Source organism: Cyprinodon variegatus, unplaced genomic scaffold (genome assembly GCF_000732505.1).
Source record: "Cyprinodon variegatus isolate N-32 unplaced genomic scaffold, C_variegatus-1.0 Scaffold709, whole genome shotgun sequence".
In the NCBI taxonomy this organism is placed as follows: Eukaryota; Metazoa; Chordata; class Actinopteri; order Cyprinodontiformes; family Cyprinodontidae; genus Cyprinodon; species Cyprinodon variegatus.
The window spans coordinates 288,195-302,098 of record NW_015151162.1 but is presented as its reverse complement, the minus strand read 5'-3'; the positions used below and the strand labels follow the sequence as shown (position 1 = coordinate 302,098).

Genomic DNA, 13,904 nt, shown 5'->3' with positions numbered 1-13,904 from the left:
CCCTAGTTTTTGCCTCACTCCTCTCTTCCTCTCCCTCCTTGCTCGCCTTTAGTAAAGCCATTTACTTTAATGACAATGGTGTACTTGGATGCATTTATGCCATAACATGATAACTTCAGAGCAACACAATTTGGATTAGTGTTAGAGTAAGTTTTGGCTCTTTGTTCTAAGGCTTCAACATAGTTTGTGGATCCTGAGCGTTTCCCTGCAGCTGTAACAACATAAAAGGCATCAGATAGAAACAAATCCACATGATCTGACGCCATGTTCAATATTTCATTTATGCTCCAAAGCCTTTTTAATCCATCATTTAACTGGAACATTCTCTGTCATATCTACCCTCCTTCTTACTCTTATTTAGTCCAATCTTGTTCAATTGTCTAAGCGCCTAGTGTCATGGGACTCCTGAGGGGGGAGGATTCCCTTTATTAGTTGATGTCTGAAATGGCTGATCTACCTCCTCAGCCAATCATATATCAAGGTTTGAAACAAAAGACCCATCTGATGCCAGCAGCTGGGCCTAATTTTTATGACTGAAAAGGGGCTTTCATTTCGAACCTGTAGAGTCTCATATTTTCCTTTTTTTATGTAATTTTAGATTGCATTACAATTTTTATTTACCTGCACATAGATTAATCTAACCTGAGTATTTAGAAAAACAGAACTTTTAAGGGCAGCCGAGCTTTCCACAGTGAGCAGCCAGCAGGGGCTTAACCAAGACATATAATGTGCTTAAATTGTAATAGATCTGAAAAGCACAATCAACACCCTGCCAAAAAAAAAAACTCCTGCATAAATGGACAAGCTTTTTATAAACCACTGCGCCCCACTTTAGACAGGACTCTGGCCCATTTTCAGCTCTGACACCACTAACACAGCTTGGGTGGTTTTATACTTTAAACTTTGAGATATTTAAAGTAAAACATAGTTTAAGGAAAACACTCCCCATTTAATCTGACTGAACTTTAGGTATTTATCAAGGTAAATTGGGCAACATTCTCAGTGTCTGGGTGTCTAAGGCTGCTTGGGATATACCCCAAAAGACTAACACATAATAAGAGTTATGAAAACCATGCATCCTTTATATTCCCCTTCAGAGTCAGACCTGATGGTTGTGTTTAAGTACAAGAAGCATTTCAGCACTCCAATGTCATTTTGTTTGAGGAATCTTTTTTTATCGTTGTATTTTCTTTTTAAAAGGGTATATTTGTTTGTGTATGTGTGAAAAAATTGACCTGGAAAAAGGCATCTCAGAACTGCCAGATAACAATGGATCATGTTTCATCCAAAATGGTTCGTATAAAATACTCCTGACATTATCAAGCTCTGATGGATTATTAGAAAGACTTGTGTTCATCATCACAGTTACTTCTCCAGTACAGCTTTCTCCAGCCAAGGGCAGAGTCTTCACCATGGCAGTGAAAGTAACCACTCATCTTTTAGTTTGCGATAATAGTGTCTTTTGGTGTTGCCTGGCTTACCCCTTGACCTATGTCATTTGTTCACGGACTCCCTGTGGGTAGTGACGTTAGGGTCTCTGGGGTTCTGCTATTTTTTTGTTGTGAGTGTGCTGTCAGAGAGAAGATCTTTGCTGGTGGTTGGGCTTAACTATGTTGCTGCCCACCTGAGAATCTTTCTCAATCAACACGACTAGCATATATATAAGGAGGTGAAGGATCATCTCTTTTTGTTGGATGATTACCCTTGATGACAAATAGTGAACCTCAGTTTGTCTCTGATCTTCAAGGAAAAGACCTCACCTGTGTGCAGCAGCTCTCAGTCTTCATCTGCCTTCCCGCTCTACAATACGACATCTCTTGCAAGTACTAATGCTCTCTGATCTCACTCACACACACCTGGACCTTTGTGGTACAGTCTGCAAAGCCTGCTGAATCAAACCCCTACAGATCCACGCTACCTCTCCTTCATCTCACAAGTAATCAAATCAATCAGTCATCATCAACGAAGTCCTTCCTGATCAGTCTGCTTCCTCCCCTCAGACCAACCGACTTTCTGCAGTCTTCCACTTCCAGATTCTTGTTGCATACATAAATAAAACTTTAAAGTTTACTGGTTCTCCATGTGATTATGCATGTTGATCCAAAAACTAAAACCAACATGACAAGTGGTGAGAATGAACACCCTGGAGCTGTCTCTTAGCAACAGTCGAGGCTTTGGACAGTTACACACCACCCACAAGGTGAGGCATTATACCAAAGGGATCTAGTAGTGTCAGCCAAGTGGTAGGAGATGCGTAGAGAAACAAATATCCGATTTAGCAAATGTTTTTTTTTCTGCTGTCTGCAAGAAGACAAGTGCTTCATTTCTTCATGGGAACCGGAATGGATCTAAATGCAGATATTGTTTTATAGTGGCTGGAAGCCTCCCCGCCCTTGACAACTATTATCCCGCAATAAAACACAGCCTTAATTGGTAGCTAAATTTACCCTACGTTAGATTGCATAGCCTTTAGAGGTACCCAACTGTGCTCATTCGCTAATGACAGGCAACCCTTCTCTTATTAAATTAGACTGCACGTGCCCTGAGGCCATTTGTATGAGGATCTTGTCAGTCTACTTGTATAAAACAACAAGATCAATCATAGTGCATCCTCATTTAAGTGGCGGTTACCTCGACCATTTGTTCTTTGGACGCAAAGACTTCCTCTACCCATCTAAATGAGGCTGAGGTGATGTGGGATGGTGAATTGTGAGTAAATAAGGAGAGATTGAAAACAATTAAATTAGATGAAGATTACAAAGGGATGATGTAGCCCCTTGATTGCATTGCTACACTAGGCGTTTATATCACAGGATGATTTCCCTGGTTGGATTTACAGTTTAGATTCCTTGATGATTGAAATGAAATCTCATCGGAGTGATCATTCCCAATTTATGGCGTGGTTTTTAATTTTGACACAATACTATAGAGTAATTTTAATAGTTAGGACACAGTACGACAGCTGGGATCTTCTACATATTTTCGGGGGATGGTTTGTTGCAGCTAGACCTTGAAAGCTCACCATTGGTTCTGCTGTGTATCAGATGATGCTTGCATCATTATAATAATGTTCCCAAACGTCCCAGGAAATCCTCCTGATCTGTCTGAAATATAAGAAAAAAAAGGTCCTGAAAAATAAGAAATGTAATCTCTTGAACCAAGTCAGAATTTTTATCCCATTTAGACTGCTTCAGGGTGACAAAAAATAAAAATTGTGTTTCCAGGGAATCCCTCTCACATTCAAATATGAGTGAATGTTGCAAATTTATTCTAGCAAACAGTGGAAGAGTGTCCCTATTATTTTGTCTGCTAGAAAATATAATTTTCCAAACATAATTTGTTATATGAGGAACAATTTTAATTTTTAAGTGCACGTACATAGCTTTCCTTTTTGCAGGATAGAAATAAAATACAGTAAAATTAGACCCCGGTTTTATAACTTTCTTTATAAAGAAATTAAGATTTTTTCTATTTAGATTTAGATTTATTCTATTTAGACCTCTATGCAGATTTACTCTGTGACTGATATCATTTATAATGTATGGTGCATCTGCTGATTTATTTGCAAGGTTTATAGATTATTTTGATACAAAAAAAGAATAAATGAACTAAATGTTGATCAAAATATTCAGCTGCCAATATGAAATCATGAAACCCAATCAGATTTCCTGGTTGTGAAAGTTGCAGCCTCCAGTGTAACGGCGACTGGCTTCTTTCTTTGACAAACAATGTAAACTCTTCCACAAGGCAGAGGGTTGTAGCTGAAATTTAATGTTGAGAAACGCAGAAGGCATTCATAGCAGATGAAAAGGTCAGCCCCAAACATCTGTAAGCAGAAGTTTTCCATGGAAAGAAAAGCTCCACTAAGGTGCTGGAGCACAAAAACAGCAAATCCTGATCATGACTTTTTATACTTTGGGTTATTGATTGGGTTGGTAAGTAGGTTACCAGTCTATTCAAGCCAAATAGAAACAGGCAACCATTCTTGCAACTTCTCCCATATAAAGTCATATAATCTCATCACATAATGTTACCCATTCCTTTACATGTTATCCTATCTCTACTGCTGGCAGCCGAATATTTTTACAGAAAGACTGAAGCACCCTCTAATTGTCAATTCATCATCATTTGTCCTTACATGTAAGCAAAAACAATTTGTCAGGTTCCCCCCTTTACTCAATGCCAGTTGTAGCGTTCTGTACAATGTCACTGCAATTGTATTATATTTACATATTTAATTAAATACATAAATTGTGATACTACAAAATGGTAACTTAACAAGCTGACCCAGCTGACCAAAGGCAGAGTTGTCAACTTGTTAGCTGAGCAAGACACAAACACACAACTGCTTGAATCGGCTAATGTTTGTGTCCTCTATGAGAGGAAGGATTATTTACAGCTTGAAGGATACAAGCAGCATCTTCATGCATTGACGGAGAGGTGGGTTACTACCTAGCAGAGATGAGTAGTAATTAGTTACTTTACTCAGTTACATTTACTTTAATGAAAATTAGAAGTAAGTTTACTGCACTGTACGCCTTACTTTTACTTGAGTAATATTTTTATAGAGTATTACTACTTGAGTAAAATCTCTGACTACTCAGCCCTCTGTGAGAAATTTGAACTAATCCAAAATCAGATAAACATACAGTTAACAGCAGATATTAACAGTGGGAGTTTGTTACCTTGTCCTAACATATACACAGTTCTGAATGTATGGATTGGTTTTCTAAGTTTTATGTCGAAAAACAATTGTCTTCTGCACAAATTGGTTCCTTTATATTCATGACATTTATTTTTATTCTTTAGGCTCTTGGTTCTTTAAAATGCCAGGAATTGCACATAAAGTGTGCTTGCCAGCATCATTTATAAACATTTAATCTGATATTATTGTTAAGAGTAAAGAACATTTAAAGTAGTGCTACTCTTACTTGAGTACAATTTCTGGGTACTCTACCCACCTCTGCTACCTAAAAATATATCAAACCTTCTCAATGTATTGAATAAAGCCACGAAGAATTACAAGGACTCTTTTTTGTTGTAGAGTTAGAGAAAATATTTCAAAGTTGACTATTTTCAAATGTATAAATACTTTTTTTGGGGGTAAGTAGACCTAAGATCATCTCCAGTAAAGGAAATAAGAAACTTATGTCATGAATTCAGTAAACATATGGCTTATATTAATGGTGGGATATGTTTGGTTTAGTTTTTTTTTTTATATATAGATTTATTTTTTTTTATAGTAGGAAACTGGGCACTCCAAAAAAAGCTCCATCTACTCCCACCACCCACTGACATAACTTATGAACTTCTACCCCATATTTGTAAAAGAAACCAAAGTACAACCACACAATGACCCTGATTATGTTTATTTATCCAAGTACAGTATGTAGGGGTTATACATTAGTGAAAAATATTTTCTTTTGTTTCCTAAGAACACTGAAAATGGGAAAAACAGTAGATCATAAAAAGGCACTGATTTACCTTTACATTAAAGATTAGATTGGTGCTAAACACAAAGTGAACAAATGAACTCTTCAGTTAAAACAGGGAGCACATGTGTGAGCTCTGCTATGTTTTTTTTTTTTTACCTTCCTTTCTAATCCTCCAGATTTAAATGCTAATTGATGACAAGGAACAAAGTGCTTTATTATATAATAAGCCATAAATCGGTGTCAGCACACATAGTTAGATACAGCTGCCAGTCATACATGGAATGGACAATATAGTTTCTTCTCCTTAACATACTCACTGTACTTTACCTTACAAAACAAAATACATATAAGAATCACTGACTCATAACAGAAAATACTAGTTTTAGCAGAATATAAAAATGCTTGTTCATTGTCATACTTGTCAAGTTTAATTATTGAGACAATCTTAACATCAAATAATGCTTTGAATTTTCACATTGGCATGTTTTTTTAATTAATATTTTATTTACAACTTTACATTGCAAACATTACTTTTTCAGACTTAAATATAAAAGTGAAAGATGTACTTTCATGGCTTTTTTTTTTTTTTTTTTACATGTGCTCAGCTTGATAGTAGGGAGTGTCTCCACAAAGCAAAGAACTGGTCAACTGAGCCCGCGTACTCAGACAACACTCACAGTATTTACTAAAGAATTTAATGGCATTTTTGCTTTTCTTCAGTTATTTGTCTCAAAGTTCATCTCCGCCACCGATCCAGTTTCATATCACAACCATAAAGATGCAGGACTTAAAGCATTCAACCCGCCATGTCTTTGCTGCATTTCCTGAGAAAACTAACAGACAGAGCAGTCAGGAACCTGCAGGACAGCACATATCTCGTAAGTGAGGACAAATCCTTGGGAGACGCAGTTCCACACAACTCCCTCTGCTTCAGTGTGAGGCCTCTGTTTGATGAGGGAGAGGCTAGCCGGCCAGTTGAACGCACACACTTTGAGAGACAGACATGAATTCTCTGGTTGGCTCTGATAATAATCTGTTAAACACTCGATGCCAAGGCTCTGTTCAGAGCCAAAAGAAGTCCTCACATGTACTGTGTGTAGGTATGTGTGTTTTTCAAGCTGAAGCTCCCCTATGATCTTTTTGTCTTTCTTAATAGGCATCCATCTGAGATGGTGGGGGAACAATACCAGTGTCTTACACAGTTGCAACCACTTAGCACTTTTTAAAATTATGCCCCTTTCACTGACAAACTTCAGAGAGGTCAGTGATTACAGTGAAACAATACAGAGAAAAAATCTGCCTAAATACTAAACATTCAATACATCACAGTTTAGCAAGGATATAATACTGTAAAAACATTGGCTCTCTGTCAAGGCTGTATTTAGAGCATAACATGGGGTACAATGAGAAATTAGAGATAACGTCACATACAAATGGAACATTCAAGAGTATGTTTCATTTAGCACCATGTTGTTTGAATTGTAAGCATTGCTAAGCTCAAGGTTTCACTCTCAAGTTTAGCCACAAAGGGTAGGAATAATTATGCGAAACATTAAATGGGATTAACAGACTGCTCATATCTGAACAGCTCAAAATTAAAACTAGTTTTGAACTGGCTACAGCACAGACCTTGGTAACTCTCTTCTGCTTCAATGAGTTCTGATAACAAGTCATTTGCTCCTGTTTTTGTTAATGGCTTGTATTTTGTCTTTATCACTCCTTGTTTCCTTTTGGTTCTTTCAAAAAATGAAAAGACTCTCTCTCACATCACGGGCTGCTCCAGGACACTAGACTACTGATTATGCACTGTTCAGTCCAACCTTGAGCCTTTAATTTTCCAGCTCACACAGGCGTTGTCCTACGATTTACTCCGTCCTTTAGATCGTTTGGGAAACAGTTATGGACCTGCAGGAATTCAGAGCTGCCCTCATGTTCTGGGCTGTAAGTGTTTTCAGTCACACTGTCCCTTGCCAAAGCATACATGGACAGCTCATCCAAGTGCCCACTGGAAGACGGGGCCCCCTTCATACCAGCAACAGGGGAGTTCTCCCGAGAGGCCTCAGTGGAGTGCGAGCTTGCACGGGACGTCCGCCGGCGGTAGCGAAAGCTAGGTATTCTTGAGTATGGTGAAGAGGAGGAGAGTGAGCGGATGAACTCGCGCCGCGCCTTCCAGCGGACCTCCTTGTTCTTCTCAATGTAGATGTTGATGACAAGTACGGCGACTGTTTCAGCCACAATAAAAGACAGGGCGCCAAAGTAGAAAGACCAACCATAAGAGTAAGTGTACTTCTTGTCATCATCTCTTTTGTCACTAGGGTCCCCAGCATTGCTTGAGATGTAGACAATGATCCCGATGATGTTACTTAGACCTGATAAAAGGTAAATAGGAATAATTACTTACTGCCTAAAAAAAAAAACAATGACTTTTTACCAACAAGGAGGAAACCTATGCAGATATTTAATCAACCAACAATTGTAGGAGTATCCTTTATCTCTTAGTTTAGCCAATTACTGAGATTTGTGACCAACTGTAGTTAGGATCTATGAGTCCCCCATCAAGCTGCCTTCTTTTTATTTATATCCCAGCCCACATAATTGCAGCTATTTAAAAAGCATGACAACATGTGTAACGTTTCATTCATCTTACCTGCAGCTACAAAAAGTATGCCTGCACAAAGGAGTACATTGTTTGTCTTGTTGTAAAGTCGGCCTACACCAACACACAACCCACCGAGCATCAGTAGAGTTGTGCTCAGGATGGGGAACACACTTGAGGCCCGAACTATACCTGCAAAGAGATCAAAGAAGTTGGAATTGCATCAGATTATGTTGAATAAAATGAACAGTTAGGATTTCGGGTTTATGTGTATGCTAAAGCGCCTAGTAAAAATGCTTGGACCCTTTAGCTTTTTTTTTTTTTTTTTTTTTTACATTTTGTCATTTTATAAACATAAGATTCAAAATATTGTTGCTTACAGCATCATGCTTTCGAACTAACTTCTCCAGGGAAACAGTTCAGATTAAGTGTCTCAACTTTTAGTCTTCAGAGGTCAGAATCCTGCTTCATGAACCAAATGGATGAATTATCTCCTGCAGTCAAGTTCTGCAGATTCCAAAAAATAAGTTCATTTGAGTGGCAAGTTTAAGGAAACTGCACTTTAAGGACTGAAGTTTGAGACCTCTGGTTTACATCATATTTGGTAAAGAAGAATAAGCTGAATTTCTTGTCACACAAAGGTGATAAAGACATATCTCACAAAGCATACTGCTATAACTCCAGGAAAAACAAAACTCTTTAAAGCTCTTCGAAACCCAAGGAGGGTTGAATATAAATACAGTACACACTTCTGTTTTGTTTGAGAGAAAAGACGTATAATTTTCCTCTCTTTTCAAAATGTGAACATTGAATGACAATCAAGACTTTTGCAAAGCACTTTAGTGTTTGAAAATACTAATAGAATCTATAACTAATTTAGGATACCTAATCTATTCAATTCCACCCTGTTTCACTCCCATATTTGGAAAACTCCACATTGTTTATCCCCTGAATCCTTGTTGTGACAAAGCTTGGCTAATCAGTCGTGGGTTGCAATAAGAGTGCTCAATGAAAATTACTGTGGAAGAAATGAATCATTTTCCGCATACAAGGTTGGATGGGCTTTATTCAGTATTGTAGTCTTCTATTCAGCCCTCTTTTATTTGTCAGGCTAATGGAGGGAACCTGGACTGTGTCCAAAAAATGATAAGTTGTTATGTCCGTTATAGTGTGCAAGTCAGATACTGTTTCAGCTGTTATTTCAAAGAAGATACAAACTGAATATTAGTCGTGTATTAACAGTGGTATAAGAGATGAGAACACAAAAACAACCCATATTTCAATAAATGCATGAGAAAATTTTGGTTACACTGTGAATTATGATTTGTCTTCATCTTTTTTTGTATGTTAAGATTTTTATTTACCTTTTAAAATAAACACAGAGTGTGCCTCTGCAATTCACCCCTGTTGTGTAGTAAAGTCTCAAAGAAACTCACAAAGCTATCATGATTTTGGCTTTCCAAGAGTTTCATATTATATTTCCAGAACAGATAAACTCCTTATTCTAAAGAAGAGTAAAAAGTTCTCAAAAAAGCTTTTTGCAAGTTAGAAAAAAAAAACAAGACTGTAATACTAACTGACCCGAAATAAAAAAGCTTTAGTCCCATTTATCATAAGGTGAGAAAAATAGTCATGTGTGATCTTGCATGTTTATATTGTGATTAACATTATAGATACATTCGTCCTGACTGCCCGCACCTGTGTTTTTAAGATAGCTGCTAAGGTATGTCTAGAATCCTCTATGAACTCCAACATCCACATAGTCTTGTCATAGGCGTACTGCTGCTCATCCTGAGAAGTGCTGTCATCCTCCTACCTCATCCCCTCCAACCTGCTAGAAGGTGGTAATGTGGGGTGATCTCTGTGGATGGATGGCTGCTATTCTGGTGTAGAAATGAAGGTTGTTACTGTCAACATCTAAAGGTACAGGGTTTTTTTAATGCTTGTCTTTTATATAAACATGTTATAACATCCAGATCTGGAAAGATTTAGGGACATATGAACATTAGTCATATTAAATTCATAGGCCAGTGCTCTGTTATCGTTCAAAGGGAACATCAGGGGATAGCTTTCAAATAAACTTAATGTTTCATTAACTCTTTCAGAGACAGATTCAGGGGATATGTGTATGAAAATGTAACTGTTACTTCATGGGGATAGTGTAAGACCAATTTACAAGGAATATGCTACATTGTGGAGACTTAGAGGTACTTGTGGGGACCCGCTTACTGGTCCCAATAAGGAAAGTTTCTCTTCTTGGTTTAGGGATTAGGTTTAGGACTAAGGTGTGAATTGAGTTCTGATGAGTGAATGACTAAATGTTTTTTAAATGGCTTTGGTAATCTCATGCCTTGAAAAAGCACTATATATATGTACAGGCCATGCAACACATTTGGGTATGTGTTTGTTACGGGTAGGGTTAGGGTAAAGGTCTGGATTAATTCATACAAATGAGTGCTAAATGAATGGAATTCAATGCAAAGTCCTCATAAGTATACTGGGACATACAGTAAAATATGTTTGTGTTTTTTTATGTGTTTGTGTGCATCAGGAGGTTGGTGATTAAGGTAGAAAAAATGTATATATCTATATATCATTTGCAATATTTAGGTTAATCTTGAAGTAACATGTTATTTTAATTCGTTAATAGAGATCTGGCAAGAAAGGTGCAAAAAACATTTCAAAGTTGTTGAGTTTTTTTCTTAAGTAACATTAGAAAACTATGATGATTGAAAATCAATTAACTGTTCTTACTTTCAATTGTTTAGTGTTTCCAAGCCATGCGGATTTAATTAGAACATAAATTATTGTGCATTAACAGATTATCATGAGATATCAACTCTATTTCATGACAACCAGAATGTATATTAATAAAAAAGACCAAAAATCGACATGTTTTGGCCTGTTTTTAAAATCGGGTCTATGAATAACTATCTTTAGGTAATAGGTTAGACTTTAGATAGTAGGTTGAGTGAGTTATACTTACGCAACAGATACTCAGAGCTATCTGTGTCATAGTCGTTGTCATCAGGAAAGTGGTTGATCCTGTAACAGCTGCCTTGATTGATCCCTACAGCACAAAGTAATGAGAATGAGTCTCCAGTCAGAACAATAACCACAACATTTCAAAAGGGCAAAATGTAGGTAACATATTATATTTGGATGTGAAGTTAGTTTAGCATTTATTAAAATTTCTTGTAAATTAATATTTAAAGCCTTGGAAAAATCTCTCATTACTTTTAATAAATAAAATCCTCCTTTTATGTAAATTCTTTTACAGAGATATAATCAGACAAAATTGTTTTTAACAAAAATACAAAACTTGCACCCCTAAAATTATATTTTAACTTTTTTTTAATCATAACTTCAATTTCTAGTTTCATAAGAGTTCCTGTCAAGTACTAATTTATGACTTTATGTAAATTGGTCACTCTTTCTTGTAGCAACAGGTCATGGTGCATGTGGAACCCCCTTTTTAGACAAAAAAAAAGAAAAAAGATAAATGGAGGTTGTAACAGTAACTTAAAGGTTGTTTCTAGCTCAGTAGCTGGCTACCTTGACGGTGAAGTGGCAGGCATTCATTGTGGTCAACAGTGTCAGTCTGGAAAAATGAATCGCATGTCTATCAGTTCGTTTTTGCTATTAACATTCCATAACACAAACGTGATGAAAAAAAAACTGAATTGCTTCTGAGCATGTTATATGGGGTCTACAGAGATGCAAATTGTTCCTTTTTTGGCTCTGGGTTTGTACAGATCAGGGATGTAGGATCAGTCGTGATGATCCTTTGTTCAGAAATGTTTGTTACAGTTCAAACCTGTCCTGTTTTAGATAAGTGAAACCACACAGAGGTGATTGTGCACAAAACAGACTCATGGCTGAGTAGTAGGTGACCAAAAATTTCTCTGGAAGATTGTATTTCATGATTGCCATAGGAAGAACAGTTCCTGCTTGATCCTCTCCTTGTGCTCCTCCTTTTGTCGCAGCTGAGACCAATGACAAGAGTTTTAAGAGAGTTGGAGAGAGAACACACCTGTGGAGGACTCCAGTCTTAGAAGTTCTAGTTGCTTCATAGCCTAGGTGAAGGTGGGTGTATGGTGTGAGCTGAATTCCACTAAAACAGGAAGATGCTGCATTGCCAGTGATGCTGATGTTTAATGACAGGTAGCAATGCAACATTGGTGTCAATTAAATAAATAACAATTTCAAATCCACCGATATATATATATATACACAAACCTGAAAAACAATAGAATATTTTTTTTATAGTTTATCTTTCACAATTGAAGGCCAGAGCACAAAAAACATAAAAAAGAAACAGGATATACATGAACTCACTGCTCTGAGTTATCAGGTGTAGGAAACACATTTTCTCTTGATTTAAGTGGGTACATAGGACAGATGAACAAAGATTTGCATTTAAATTATGTAAAAATCACTAACTCTATTATCTTATTTTAATCGCATAGTATGTAAAATCTTATTTTAAGGTTAGAAACTTTCATTCCACTGACAGAGCATCTAATTTTTCCTGGCAAATTTTACGGTTAAATAGAGGTATTTTTCAAAAAATAGTACATATTTTCAGGTAATTTATTGCTGTACAAGTTGTTTGTCAATAAACACGGAAATTTAAAATGCAACTTCATCTACACGCCACACTTTAAATTAATAGAACCTTATTAAGTATTCTTTTACAAATTGTGATCATTTGGCCTTACGTTTAGCCTAATAATTGCCCTTAAATGAAATTTCTAACAGACAAAAGTTAAATTGATTGCAGTAGATGTCGAAAGAAAAGACATGAGTTAAATAGGTGTCATCAGGGATTCCCTGCCTTGACAGGGACCATAATAGCTAACCAATAATTACATCTATGAGATGCTTAAATTTGTTAAATTTTCCTTGGCACCTGGTAGAGGTCATTAAAGACAAAGGTAAATACGCTTGTTTAGTTACCTGGATACTTAGCTGTCCCTTCACCAGGGCAAGGCTCTATTGAGGTGATGCTGCATGTCTCGTGGAGCAAAATTACTAAAATTTAGACCTTGTGTTTGATAAGCTTTTAAATTCACAAACGGTATTTTTGGACAAAGACTAAAATAGGAAATAGAACAAAAAAATATTTCAGGAGGGCATTTTTTTGTCCAGAGGGGATAAGGGCAGGTGCACTAGCACCACCTAGTGTCTTCACGTCCCTGTGCATGTCGCAGGGTGATTATGATGTTGCAAGATGAAGTGCAGGCCCAGAGTATCCTCTGTCAATCTGTTTGCACAGTATGATCATTTTAGGGCAGGGGTGTGATCTCTTGAACTTCAGCTAGGATAAGTCATAGGCACTCCAGGTATGTTACAATGATGGATTTGCTGGAAAGCCATCAAAGTATTTTTAGAAAACCTTTGGGGTAAACTGGGAATTAACCATAAGGGATGACAGAGGACTCTGGAAAGATTGTAAAAAGAAGAATCATTAAGCATCCCTTCCTCTGTATGCGTCGACCTTGTGAAAGTCACAGGAGAAAGCTACATGTGTGCTGTCCTACTGGCAGTGGTGGTTTTTGCATTGATGGTGCCATAAATGCAGGAGGTAATCTTAAATTCTCAGGTGGGATTAAATGCAGCGCAGTCTCACATAAAGCACATAACCTCATCCCCCTACTGTCAGCATCATGTTTTCATGCATAGCAGTATGAGGAAAACTGACAGATGAATTCCACTTAATGTTTTGCAAACTTTTTCACATTCTCCTTTTATTTTGCTCTTAGCATCCATCTACTTATATTGCCCATAGCCAAAGCCACTACCACCTATTGACAGAAATTGTTTGCACAATCTAATAACAGCAAATGGCATTTAACCCATCCCCTTGGGGA

The 13,904-nt window shown here is 37.0% G+C and overlaps 1 protein-coding gene across 1 annotated transcript in view; it reads right to left on the bottom strand.

Annotated features, from left to right (window-relative positions):
• Positions 1 to 5,366: 5,366 nt before the first annotated feature.
• LOC107097594 (voltage-dependent calcium channel gamma-4 subunit-like) overlaps positions 5,367 to 13,904 on the bottom strand; it is a 27,574-nt gene continuing 19,036 nt past the window's right edge. Inside the window, exons 2-4 of the mRNA XM_015394797.1 lie at positions 11,018 to 11,101; positions 8,083 to 8,223; positions 5,367 to 7,804 (exon numbers count right to left, since the gene is read on the bottom strand). Of these exons, the coding sequence (XP_015250283.1) occupies positions 7,278 to 7,804; positions 8,083 to 8,223; positions 11,018 to 11,101 (752 nt within the window). The 3' untranslated portion in view covers positions 5,367 to 7,277. The remainder of the gene's footprint in view (positions 7,805 to 8,082; positions 8,224 to 11,017; positions 11,102 to 13,904) is intronic.